The sequence below is a fragment of the Anopheles ziemanni genome, chromosome 3 (assembly GCF_943734765.1).
Source record: "Anopheles ziemanni chromosome 3, idAnoZiCoDA_A2_x.2, whole genome shotgun sequence".
Taxonomy (NCBI): domain Eukaryota; kingdom Metazoa; phylum Arthropoda; class Insecta; order Diptera; family Culicidae; genus Anopheles; species Anopheles ziemanni.
Genome location: NC_080706.1, coordinates 83,371,663 through 83,385,084, shown reverse-complemented (window position 1 = coordinate 83,385,084; position 13,422 = coordinate 83,371,663). Strand labels below are relative to the sequence as shown.

The following is a 13,422-nucleotide window of genomic DNA, read 5'->3' as shown; positions in this document are numbered from 1 at the left end:
CCGCTACCAACTCGTCCCCTCCAGCCAGGACAACTAAAGCAACGTGTGCAAGCTCCGGTTCGTTTGGCGAGCAACCGAGCAAAAGGACACCGTCTCAGCAACACCGTAGTCGGTGCTTCCGTTGCGTGCCGGTCCCGGGCCACTATTGCCACGGTGTTTTATTTTACGACACCATATCCTTAATTAATTTAGTTTAGAAATTCTATAAATCCTCTCGTTAAACTCAATTTAATTACTGACTCCACAATCGTTAAAACCGGAAACAGGTGAATTCGAAAGTGCCGACGGACGTACGGACCCGAAGGTCGAGGGACGATGGAACACGATCCACCCCCTTCGAGACGACCCGGAAGGTCGCACCGAGCTCCTTCCCTCCCTGTACTGACCTCGCAATCATCTTCTTTTTCTCCTCTTTCACCTACTTTTCACATTCGGTCCGGACGGTGCGTTGGCAGCAGCAGCAGCAGCAGCAGATGGCAAGTGTCCCAGTTTGCCGGGGCGGCAGCTCTTAACCTTTGCGTGATCCGGGACGGTTATCACCTGCAGTCAAACGGAGCACCGAGGAAAGACAGTCGGGTGTTTTTCAAACCAAGGCGTCACGTGTGGTGGAGGGGGTGTGGAAGAACGATTCACTCGTTTGGAATTGTTTGTTGCTAATTTGCGACCGTTTGCTTGGTGTCGAAGGTACTGTCCCGCCCGGGGACATACCGGATCCCGGTGGGACACTGTGTACCTATAATCACACGGAACCACAGCAAAGTTTGCGTTCCGCAGTCGGGATCTTGTCGCCTGAATTATGTGTCAATAGTGCAATGATGCTGCGGACAACTGCGCCGTGTGTTTTGCAAACTCGGCAAAGCGTCTTCCGCATCGTTCCTGATTATTTGCTGCAACAGGGATAGCTAAACTTGATAATCTAATACTTCGGATAAACGAATAACGCTTCTTTGAAAGTTCTTTTTTAGTTATTTAGTACACTTTTGTATTTCATCGCTAATATTCGGGTGGAAATACAATGTTTAAAAATCGTCTCCTCATACTGGAGGAGACTTTCTTATTCAATTCGACCTCTCTTGGCTAGATTATATCGAAGTTAACGAACTTCAGAAATCTTAGGAGTGATGTGCATCGTCCTGACTCTTCTCGTATACTCTAAAATATTTCTACTTTTTAATCTTTACAATCGTTGTGCTTACTATGTAAAATGTGGTGTTGATTTGCGTAAATGAAAAGTGAAGCACATGATAGAACAATGTGGAAATTGAAAAATAAAAAAACAAATGTATACTTTTACTAATGGAATTAGAAATAACGTGATGGACGGATTGAACTTAAAGTAAGAAATACAAAATAAAAAGAAACCGATGCTACATGCTCATTTCGACAGGGACGTGAGAAAACCGTGGGATGACATCGTGAGATTTCGTAAAACAGTACCGACCGGAAGCGAGCTACGTTTATTTTCCTCCGGAGGCGACTACTTTTTCATTTTTGGTGCTCGCTTTTACCGGAGCGCTCCCGTCGATGACCGGACGATTGTCTTCGCCCGAATTGTGACGCGCTTGGGTTGTGGCCGACGTCGGTGCCATCTCACCTTCGGCCACGGCGCCCGCTCCACCCTGCTGTACGTACAGAATTTCCGCGTACTCTGTCGATTCGTTCGAAGCCGGTGGTTTGTTCACGAACGAAATTTCCGCCGGCTTTAGCTCCAATTCCGCGTAGACAAGCGTTTGGTCGTCCTGAGCGTTAAAGAAGAAGGCGACATCATTAATCGATTTGGGGGATTTTTTTTCCGCCCCAGCTTTGCCAATCGAATCAAATCATACCTTTGACGCCTTCTGTGGACTCTGTTCCTCTTGTTTACCGTCCTGTTCGTCCACCACCTCTGGCGCCGGGCCATCCACAGCCCGCTCCGTTCCGCCACTGCGTGGGCCACGTTGAGTGAAAATGTTCATGAAACGTTGCGTTTTCGATACCGGTTGCTTCATCTCGGCGCTTTCGGTGTCGCTTCTGTGTTCGGTGGGATAGAAAAAGGGCGGAATGACCATGAACCTAACGTATGGGCTAACTCGTGGCTTACTCACAACTGCTGCGGTGTTTTGTTTAGGAAACTCTGGACGGAGTATTTTTTTGACAGAACAAAATCAGCTCCAAGTCCAAGAATTAAAAGGTGCAACAAGGAAGCTACGGAAGATCTACGTTTAACAACGTTTATTTCTTGATTTACAACACACCGAAAGACAAAAATAAACACATCGAAAGAGTGAGAGAGCGAGAAAAAGCCAGAAAAAAGTAGAAAGATAAAAGAAATAAACAAGCGTACACTACACCCAGCTATAAAACACTCTTTAGAAGGGTTTAAATTTTATAGTTTTAATAGAAATATTAAAAACAACACCTAAGGACTCGATACAGTAACACGATTAGAAGTTAATTTAATAGATTTATTGAGGCATCCGTTTTATTGTGATTCTTTTCTCCTCTACTGCGCTCAGGATTCTCCTCCTAGCGTCAAATAAATAAAAGCGTTATCTGTACAATAATACAGGAAATGGTCGATAAGGTATTAGAAAGGCATCTATGTAACATTAATCTATTCTTTACATTAGCATACGTTTTTGTGTTGTATCTATAAATCTCCATTTGTGTCACCAATGGCATCGGTCAATACAGCGCTAAAACTAAACGACACGTACGTAGTTAAAAACCCATTAGCCGAGCGAGGAACGGGAGTCGTTAGCGATTTTTTAATTATGTTGCTTTTCCGTGTTTGTTTTTCCTTTTTACTTTTTAGTTTCACCATTAGAATCTTATAGATTCTCTCCACCATTTGGGGAACATGTTCGGGAGCAGAGTCGTGTTTGTTTTAATATTCGTAGGGGTGATGATGCTTGTTGGTTTAGAGAATTTCCGTTTCTCGCTTGCGCTTGATGGCCGCACCGGAGAGTAGCAGCTGGGCCTGTTTCTCAAGCAGTTCCCGCTGCTGGTGCGGGATCCAGCGCTTCTGTCCACCGGCCGTCGGAGGAGGCAGGCCGACCTGGTTTGGGTCTCCCACGACTCCGTACGCACCGACTGTTGAGGACGAATCCGACAGTACGCTCGCGTTATCAAAGTTGCTACTGTTGACCGAGTACTGCGGTTCACGGGGTGTCGGTCCCGCAAAGTAGAGCGTTCCGTCGAGCGGGTTGTTGCGTAAGTTGACGGGACGCAGGATCGAACCGCCAGCGTCCTGCGGCTGTTGACGGTCAACGACGACTTCCGACGGCGTTCCGGTGTTCCTTCCGTTCGCTGCAGTGGCCGTGCTTCCGGCCGACGGCAGCGGTAACATTGTTTCACCTACACCATTGTCTGTGGTATCACTGGATTAGTTTGAACCAGCCCGCAAAAGGACAACAACGGGGTGGATCACAACGTTTATAGAGAGAGAAAATGAGGGGAAATATTTATACACCAGTCAAACTAAAAAAGGTAACACGAGGGGGTGTAAAACAACTACTTCACATTCACTGTGGATGAGGGCAGTGTGACTACATGGGACTGTGTGGGTGAAACTCGCGAGTTATGGGTCGGGCGATACGGTGAAGGGAAGCAACAATGACACCGAGAAAAGCAAGCGATCAACTACTCCACAAGATGTTACATTAGATACTCTACCGTATGCTGTTAGCTACACAACACACACGCATGCAGATGTTACTCGGCCTAACTTGTACTTACGTTTCACCAATTTTTGCCGCACTGGTGGACGTCGAGCTGCCTTTGCCTGGGGAATAAAAATACATAGGAACAAAAACAGAACATTAGTGGTCCGTATTCGAAACATACAATGATGGTAACTGTTGTTAGATTTTAGTACGTGCCCACACGACAAATGCTATTACAAACGAGGATAAATCGAACACGTGCAACTGTTTCGGTAACGTTCAATCCATGAGGACAAGGAGAGCGGCAAAGAGGTTTATTTTCCAGATTTTTATTCGTTCGAAATATATACATTTGATATAAAAAAAATACGACAGAGGTTTAAAAATGTTCCTTTCGCTGGAGATTGTTACATATTCGATTCGACTACGCCTCGTAAATATTTAAACTGACATATGCTAAAAAGAAGGTTGGTGGTGATGCGCATGCCGTACGTAGGTACTCCGCATCTTGCCGTTGCTATTTTAAGTATTCCTGCCTCGTATGTATTAAGTAATTCGGCCAAGTAAGACATGGTGTAAAAAGTGTAAAAGATTGTTCAAGGTGTGCGACTATTATCGCTTTTATACTGTTTGTTTGTTTTCCGCGGAAATATAGCGATTGCCACCTAACGTTAATGAAGATTCTATTTCTACCGCACGTGCTCAGTACACAGGCAGTCCACACAGAGTGTTGAGATTCTTATACGATAAAAAAAGAAACATAAAAAAGGAATACAACAAAAGGAAACTGAAGTTGTGATAAAGAAAAGATAAAAGTATAAAATTAACGTACACCTAAGGCTTCCTGAATATGGACACTTTGTGCAAAGTTAACCCTACAGAACGGTTAGGCTCTTATGAAATAGATGCATCGCTAACTATTAAATAGGGTTTCGATCAGTTGCGAACTGCACCGAAACCGGATTCCTAACGCCTCAAACTAAATATAAACCACCTGCGCTAGTAGCTGGTGAAAAGTGTTGGCCTTCCTTCACTGACTGACGGGAACAGCACTTGCTTTGCCAGTGGATTTGCGAAATATATTTTTTTCTCACTTGCAGACGAACGAACTCCATCTGTGTGTGTTTGTCTAATTTAGCTCGATTTAAAGGAGCCTGATTTATTTTTTTTACTGCAAAGGAACCAATCATGGATGGAATTTGTTTAACGCTTTGAACTTTGCTTCAGCGTTTGCTCGATGAGTGTTTTTTGTTGTCTGTTTTCTTTTTACTTAACTTCTTATGATAGGACCTCTCTATTTTTAAGATAATTTTCTTGTGCTTTTCCTATTTTAAATGCTTTTATAAACTTCATTTTAAGGGTAAGTATATTTGTTTATCAAATGAAGATTCAATTTCTATTCGAACAGCTTGGATTTAAAATGTGTTACTAACGATGTAAATCAGTTTTCAAAAACGCAATCAACGATTCCTTCTGTAATTTCACTGCTTGACGTATACTTTTCATTCACGCTACAAATTGCGGTTTGCATTTTGCCTACTTTATATGTCTTTCGCACTTCTATCTTCTCAGTTTACTTTACCCAAAATTGTGAGTTACCCTTGGGAGGACAAAAATGGAATTTGAAAATCGTAAGGAAAATAAAATTGGTCCATTTTCTTTCGCCTTGCTCTAAGTACCACAAAAATTTTTAAAACAAAAAAGAATGCTACCCCGCATTCCTACAAACAAGCCACTCGTTTGTTCGTTTTACATCTTACTGCTCCTTCGTATCGGACAACGATGATTTGATTATTTCTATCATTATGTTTTTAAGCGTAAGCCAAGAGAAAACAAACAAACAAACCAATTCATTGCAAGAGCGACCCTCTTACGCAATCGTCCCATCCGCTCATTTCTTCGTTTTGCATTAATCACCAACTTAATCAGGTCCAATCATGGCAACAAGAGCTCACTCGAGCAACTCGTTACGCCTCCACTTGCGATGGATGAGTTTTCCAGGACGGAACTGGTTTTTTCCTTTCTTTTTCCTTAGTAGTATACCGATTTTTCCTATGGGTTTGTAGCGTAGCAGCCTTTCATTGCAGTTCAAACATCTATCGGTTGTTTCTGCTTTAGTAGCATTCGAGAAATGGCTGGGTTCTGGTGAATGAGATTTTGTTTTCTTGCTGATGCTAGGCGTGCTTTTGTGTGTCGTGTTGTGTGTGTGTCGCTCTGAGTTCTTCACTTTGTTTTTGCAGCCTTATGCCGAATGGCTAATTTTTGCGTTTCGTCTCGTTAATTAGTGTCCATATTTCGCGGTCGACGATTCCTTTGTTCTCAACGCACTTCGAAGCAGTTCTTCTTAGAATTCCTACTGGATGCGCAATCGCGCGGATTTCGCCTTCGTTGTTGCTCGTTGCCAATTCCACATTCCTAACAATAGCCATCCAAGTTATTTGCTACCCAGCGTCTCCGCTCCCCGCAGCGTCCACCATCGGCACGAGGAACACCACGGTGGTCGTCGGTTTGGGAATCTACACGGATGTGTTCGTTTTGCTCTCGGTTTTGCCGTTTTCCTGCTTGCCGGCGGCACCCGCCGGTACGGTCGGGGGTTGCGGCTTTGTTTGCTTTCCATTCTCGTGCTTCCCATTAGTGGCCGGGTGCTTCTCGTCACCTTCGTGGACGAAGTGGGCGGCCGGGTCCTGCGTCTGCAGCTTCTCGTCGATCTCGTCGTCGTGCGGGTGTGGCGTGATCTGCGCCTCCGAGTCGGGATTGATATCGGTATTGAGCGAAGCGCCTGCAAAAACAACCAAGAAACAGAATCAGGACAAGGGTTTTCTATGCTTTTTGTTTTTGTTGTTGCTGTTTAGGGTGGATTGTTTCGTTCGCAACCACGTTAATTGGTTTTTGTTTGTTGGATTTTTGGAGATAGCGGATTGACTAACTACAGATTTACTGACCGTGTCATTTGGAAGAATGGTCGAGAAAAGATTGAGCCACTCCGACACAGATTGCCACACAAGTATGGAAGGTTTGTCTTCCCGCTGCTGTGCTTTCGCCACACAAGCAAAGTAACATAGAGTAATTTTTAGATTTCAGCAAACAGGATTTTGCTTCATTTGTTTAATGTTTTATATCCAAATTGTTACGCATGAAGCATTAGTAAACAGAGATAGCCATGAAGAAAAATTTGGTAAGAAGATAAAAAAGGAATATTAAAACTTGTTGAATTTGGTTTATATGTTGCCCAATGTGCTGCATCAATTCAGCTAAATTACTTTAGCATATTTGCTTCTAATTAACAAGTTAATCGATTGCAAGATTCATGCAATCTTTCATCTAAAGCTGTTCGTTAGCAATCTCCAGTGGTACGCATTACGAATTATATCGAGCAGTCCCTACCTTTCTGTTTCTTGATTGTGAAGCGCAGGCTCACTTCAGGCCCGGTTGTTAGTATAATATTTTTCCATTTTTTTATTGATTTGTTTTTCGTCCCAAGCGGCTATGTTTTCGTTTCGGATTCAGTTGCGATCGGGTTGGCTAAATTGGTTGTACCGGTAATGATGGCACTTGAAAGTAGTGCCTAGTTTCTTCGACTTTCGTCCTCCAGGGGAGGTGCTCACGATGGCTTGTTCCGCAATTCAAATGCAGCACAACATTTATTCACCGGCGCTTGATTACTTGTTTTGCTTCGCTTAAAAGCTTCGAAGATGAAAGGAAAACGGATTGCTGAGCGTTAAGTATGTACTGCACACACGAGTACTCTTCTTCGGAAGTCATCGACAAGTTCTAACAAATCCCTTACGCAAAGGAGAAGTATCCAGTCCCCATACAGTTCTCTATTGCTTTCGTTCTGTGTTTTAAATTTAAATATTAAGTACCTTTCTTCTTTGATGTACCAACACGCACGCACACGCGATATAAACAGAGAGCAAAAGAACAGTTTTAATGGAACAAGATTCTTAAGCGAGCAAGCAAGCAAATGCAATTGCTTTTAAAACGATTCAATTCACCAGTTTCTAGACGTACTGTGCAGTGATGACACAGAAGAAGAGAGCTAATTATCATACGAATGAATTTCAAAACAGTTTGGCCTTTGCCTGCGAAACTTTCCACAGCTTCCCTGCAACTCCTCCCGAAATAGTCGGAATAAATTAACTTAAGCTTATAATAATGTCTTTCTTTTCGTAGTATCCAACTCGTTAAAGGTACATAGGTTTGCCTGTTACTTTAATTACTTTAGATCTATCCTTCTCATTCATTTCTAGCAGCGGTCTGTGAAATGATTTTTTTTTTCGATTTAAATAGTAAACGAAATTAGCATAGCTTTCTTTGTACCGTGGCAGTTTCTTAAGATCTATATCATCATCTTTTGATCGTGTTGTTTCATTGAGTTATTTTCTTCCGAGTTATGTCCACACTTTTACTCTCGTTATGCCTACCTCAGTTAACTAACTTACATCTTACATCCAACACACATCCAGAAAATGAACACTTCGGCCATTTAAGAAACTTATTTGTGCACTGTAGCTCAAACTAGTTCTATTACATTTTTTTAACATTTACCCATTTTTAATGCTAACATTTTGTATACATTTGCTTTTGAAAGAGAAAGAACGACTGTTTCAAATTGTATCGCATTCGCGCAACTATTGATATAAGCTGACTGAAAGAGAGAATAAGAACGGACAGAAAGAAAAAGAAACGAAAAGACACGGTAGGGAAAGCGGGGAAAGGGAAGAAAGAGAAAAGAATTAAGAATCCGTTCCTCGACACGCAAATCATGTATTCGTGTGAATAAAACCAACATGTATCAAAACTACAACAAACTAATGCAAAGTGGATGAAAAGGACATTTTTTAAGTATAGGTATTGAAATGAGCGTTGCGGCAAGGAATGGTGACACGTGTAAGCTGGGGAGTTTTGTGGGGTGTTTTGAAGAGCGCACTATTTTGAGATTCCATGGATGCCAATTTGGAAAAATTCACATCTAACTATTGGTTTGCATTTGCGGTGTATACTTTTAAGCCAACATTTTCAGGATGTATGTGTGTGTGTGCGTGCGAGCGTGGAATTCGTTCGTGTGTTTCGATATGGCAACGAATGTTTTTTGTTTTGTGAACTGCCGATTTTTAAAGCATAATTTTTTTTAATTTTTTCCTCCGAAGCTTTAAGTGTTGTATCCTATATGTCGTTTTAATTTTTTCAAGCTCAAGGTGGAACAAATACAAGCTTCCGAATTGAGCTTCAGCAAAGAAACAAATGAGTTTTACAAGGTTTGGTTGCTTCAAAACTAACCTTCCAATCGCTTTTTTCTGACTACACGGGTACTTAACGCTCTCCTAGAGGTTGACATGGTGCGTAGTGAATGCAAAACGACCGATAAAGTTGAACGGTTTCGATCACCCAAACCAGAAAGTGCATTTTAATTGGTTAGTGGTTCATTTTATGTTGCATACATTAGAGATTGGGGTAAGCTAACCGTCAAAACCCACACCTTTTGCATGGTTTGCTTGTGGCGACTCACCTCGGAAGCACCATCTGCCGGTAGCGCGGGCCACCAGAATCAGGGCCACGGCGGTCAGCACGATCAGTACTGCTAGCACCAAACCGACGATCTCACCAATGCCGACACCGCTTGACTCGTTGATAACTTCGTCCTGCGAGCGCAACATCACCCGATAATCTTCCGCACCGAAGCTGTTCGACGCACGCAGCGTGTACGTCTTCGACAGGTCCTCCAGGGTCAGGCCGGCGATCGTCAGCGACACATTGTAGCGATTGTTACCCTACGGGGCACGAAAGTGAAGAATATAATTGACCGAACTGGTGCGATAAAACTGCATTATCAGCGGCTCTTACCAAAGCTTCCGGGTTAGGAACGGCATACCGGCCGTTCTCGCTACCCTGGTGGTGGTCAATACCGTCAATGTTCCACATGATCCTCGGTGGGGGGTTCGCCTTGATAACCAAACTGGCCGTGGCGGTGCGTCCCAACTGCAGTCCATAGATGGTCTGATCGGGCAAGGCCTGCGGTTGGACTGCGGGAGTGCGAAAAGAAGAAGATTTCATTATTTCTCTATAACAACGTTCTCGGCTCTGGACTAACTTACAGTTGACATTCAAGACAAGGTCGGTACGCGAAACGCCATCCGGATAGGCTAGATGCTCGGCCTGGCAAGTCAACCGTTTGCCATTGTCTTCCGCGCGGACTGTGTGGCTCAGAGTGGACACGGCAGTGAAGTGTCGTTTTCCTGACGCTTCGTCAAAGTTTTCCTCTGGCTCGATCGGGCGCACACCTTGGTAAATTTGTTCGTTGTCTGTTAAAAAAGGAAAATAGAAAAAAGATTTTCAAATTAGAATGCTCAGTGCGTACGCAAAACTTGGCAAAACTTACCCAAGAACCACGAAATGTTTGCTGCCGGATTTCCCTGAGCAGCAACGCACTCGAATTCCAGCCTGCTGTCCACCTGCACCTGGTCCAGGTTACCTGACTTGACTTCAATTTGTGGCGGAACCGGCGGGACTGTGGAGTTAATAAAGCGTACAAGTTGTTATCAATCGAATCTGCTGTGTACCACAATCGAGTTCTACTTACATGCGACCACAATTTCGATGGAGCCTGTCAGGGTCCCACCTCCACCACCAGTGGGAAGCAGAACGCAAGTCATGTTACCGGCGTTGTCCACGGTAACGCGCTCGATGGTCACGCCGCACGAGCCGCGTTCGTACCCTTCACCGTAGTACTTCAAGCCCGGGTGCTGAGTTGCATCGTTGGGTGACAGCGAAAACTGTCCATATCCGGGTACTTGTATACTAAAAATGAAAAGCGCAGAACAAATAGGTACAAAGAGATTATATTGTGAAGCAGTTTAAAAAAGACCTAAAAAAAGTGAACTTACAGGCATAAACCGGTAGGGCGACCTATCCGACAGTGGAGATTTACATTTTCCTGGTTTTCTACCACTGTTACCATTCGCGGATCGATATCTACGACTTGCGCGGATGCAAATGCTGGAAATACAAGAAGAGAAAATATTTGATCAATTATCGGTTCCCAGTAGAACACTTAAAAAAAAAGGCCAACAACACATCAATATCAAACTTTCAAAGCAAAAAACGGAAGATATAAAGTTTCTCGTACTGTTTTAGAATCTCTTCTTTTTTGGAATTCATTGTTATGGCTTCTGGCTACTAATTAATCTAATCAGAGTATTTCGATCAGAATTGGGAAGGTCCGCTTCAGCAGGAATGAAAATGAGCAAAAGGGAAAATAACCCAATTTCAACAATCCCCCTCCCCCTCATTCCATCCAACCACCGCCATGAATCCCTGTTCCACTTCGCGAACTATGACTTCCCGCTCGCTTTGAAGGATGGATGATTCATCGCTAGATAAGTGAGTGTTTCATCATCATTTTCCCCTAATTTTTCCACGAGTAATAATGACGGCGGCGGAACGAACTCCCCCACCATCGTCATCATCCTTTCGGCAGCAAATTCGTGCACCGTTGTTCTCGTGCGCTTAAAGTCACCCACAAAAATTAAATCATGGTTTTCAGCCTTAATGGAAAAGCTTTTGTAAGCGTCACGGAACGACAGCGAGGGTACACTTTTTCCAGCCAGGAAAAAACCCCCAAACCTTTCGGGAGCGTTCAGTCGAAAATTGTTATCATTAGAGAGCTCGGGATTGATTAGTTAATTAAAGCTTTTGTTCCGGACCGAGCAGCAGCGAACATAGTGGACGGGTTTTGGTTGCATCAAATACACAATTGCATAATTCGACAGGATAGAAATTAGCAGGCAATTCATAGACCATCGTCATTGTTTCATTTTAAAGGCACGGTTGGTTTTGATGGTATTTTCGCGGCTGAAACAAGAATAAACCACTCATCAATGAGCAGGGTTAGATGGAAATTGCAAGCCACAAACAAACAAAGATTTCACAAAATTTGCTATCAACCAATACTATCATTTTATACGTTTATGGCAGTTTTTTATAGAAAGCTTTTTCAACGTTCAACATTGTCATTTAGAACACGGTTAAAATTATTATTCTGAAAATGTATACATGTTATGTACTTTTAACTTGTTAAATTAGAACAATTTTCAAAACAGATCAATCTACCAATTTTTATGCAATAAATTCAAATGATAAAGGCATGCAGACCGATAGCTTGTATAAATTTGAATTAACTCTTAACCATACAACCTTAAATGAATAAATATCACAGCTCTATTTCTAATTCAAATAATTTCAAATTCTAGTAGAAGTTCTATCTATTAGAAAACAAAAGTATTTTTTCAAAAGAAAACAAAATCAGCCAAACTTGATAAACACATCTGATCGAGGCTTTTTGAATATTTCAACACAAAAACCGAGAGACTAAATCGAGGCAGAAGGAAATTTAGCATCACAAAGAAATAAAGTAGCTCTCACACACAACCATTAGTAAGTTTCATGTACTCTGCAACTATGCAATAGAATCGTTGCCCGTGGCGAAGGTTCTACATTTGCATGCATAAACGATCGATGTCGATTTCGGAGTGACCCTCGCCAGAAGAATGGCAGACCGCTGGGCACTCTCCTTGCGTCACGATCGCCATTTTCCCATCAAAGGCGGAATGTACCTCCGACAAGGATGGAAAGGGAGGAAAAAGAGGGTTGAAAAAACGAGATAAACCTTCACAGATGCAATGCAATACCCCAAATTGGAATGCAGTTACCATCGGAATGACCTACAAAGGAGAGGCGTGTGTCCATCGCGGCATTTGTTCGACGACCGTGGCATCCATTAAGTCCTGTTCACATCTTCCGTCCACAGGATTGCAACTAGTTTTTATGTTTTGTTTTGCACGAATTGGCGCTGGTCCTGGGCACCGTTTCCCTCTCGGTGGTCCGGTGTTTTAAGCGACCTTACCATGTTTTCCGTTTTTTGTGTTTGCCCCTACAACGATTGTTTGTGCTAACATGACTACATTTTCATCCTGGCGAATGTGGTGGCGTCCGCGTTCCAGGATCGATCTCGTGTGATGTCCGTGGCATTTGGGTGGTGGTAAAAGCGGAGCCGTTTTCCTCCGACCACCGGAAGCTTTTTCGCTGGCTACCCACAACATCAGCTCGGTCCGGCAGATCCCGGAAGGGTTGATGGAAAATGGGAAACGACATCGACAGTGGACCACACTTCGGGCCCAACTACTAAGCTTTCTTTGACGACCTCTGACGAGCGGCTTTGGTCGAAGGAGAAAAAAACCTTGTTACCTTTTTTAGTTTCTTTGGAGTGCATTCGGTTCGTTGTTTCCTTTTTGTTTTGACCAATACAGCCTCTCTCGTTGCCATCAGATGCAGCATATTCGTGTAGTTTGATTTTTTGCGCTCGAAAGAAACACACACAAAACCTATAAGTCTTTCCAACTGCTGATCGAACGGATCCGGATGGTTCGGAAGGCCGGAACGATTTTTATCCCTTCGCTCTGCCGCGACCCGGAACAAGCGGGCACCCTCTGACACCGGATGGTCTCCGGGACTAAGACCGCAATCGGTATGCTCGTCGCGTAAGCTTTGTTTTTCTATCCTGTAAAGCCCCTTCTTGTGCCACACTTTGCGAGGACGGGCAGGGAAAACAGCGTCGTTGTCCGCGTCGCCGAGCCCTTTGTTTTAGTTTCGTTTTTATTTGCGCGAAGCTTTCTCATTTGGCGTTCCGTTTGTTCTTTTCGGCATTGTTTACTCCGCGCTGTCAAGACTGCAGGTCCACGGGCGCCAACTAGTTTATTTCCAACGGAGTTTTTTTTTCCTT

General features: G+C 43.4%; 1 protein-coding gene across 1 annotated transcript in view; it reads right to left on the bottom strand.

The window, feature by feature from the left end:
* Positions 1 to 1,457: 1,457 nt before the first annotated feature.
* LOC131285647 (fasciclin-3-like) overlaps positions 1,458 to 13,422 on the bottom strand; it is a 99,484-nt gene continuing 87,519 nt past the window's right edge. The window contains exons 2-10 of the mRNA XM_058314505.1: positions 10,529 to 10,640; positions 10,225 to 10,442; positions 10,024 to 10,152; positions 9,740 to 9,946; positions 9,489 to 9,667; positions 9,154 to 9,415; positions 3,718 to 3,763; positions 1,827 to 2,010; positions 1,458 to 1,739 (exon numbers count right to left, since the gene is read on the bottom strand). Of these exons, the coding sequence (XP_058170488.1) occupies positions 1,458 to 1,739; positions 1,827 to 2,010; positions 3,718 to 3,763; positions 9,154 to 9,415; positions 9,489 to 9,667; positions 9,740 to 9,946; positions 10,024 to 10,152; positions 10,225 to 10,442; positions 10,529 to 10,640 (1,619 nt within the window). The remainder of the gene's footprint in view (positions 1,740 to 1,826; positions 2,011 to 3,717; positions 3,764 to 9,153; positions 9,416 to 9,488; positions 9,668 to 9,739; positions 9,947 to 10,023; positions 10,153 to 10,224; positions 10,443 to 10,528; positions 10,641 to 13,422) is intronic.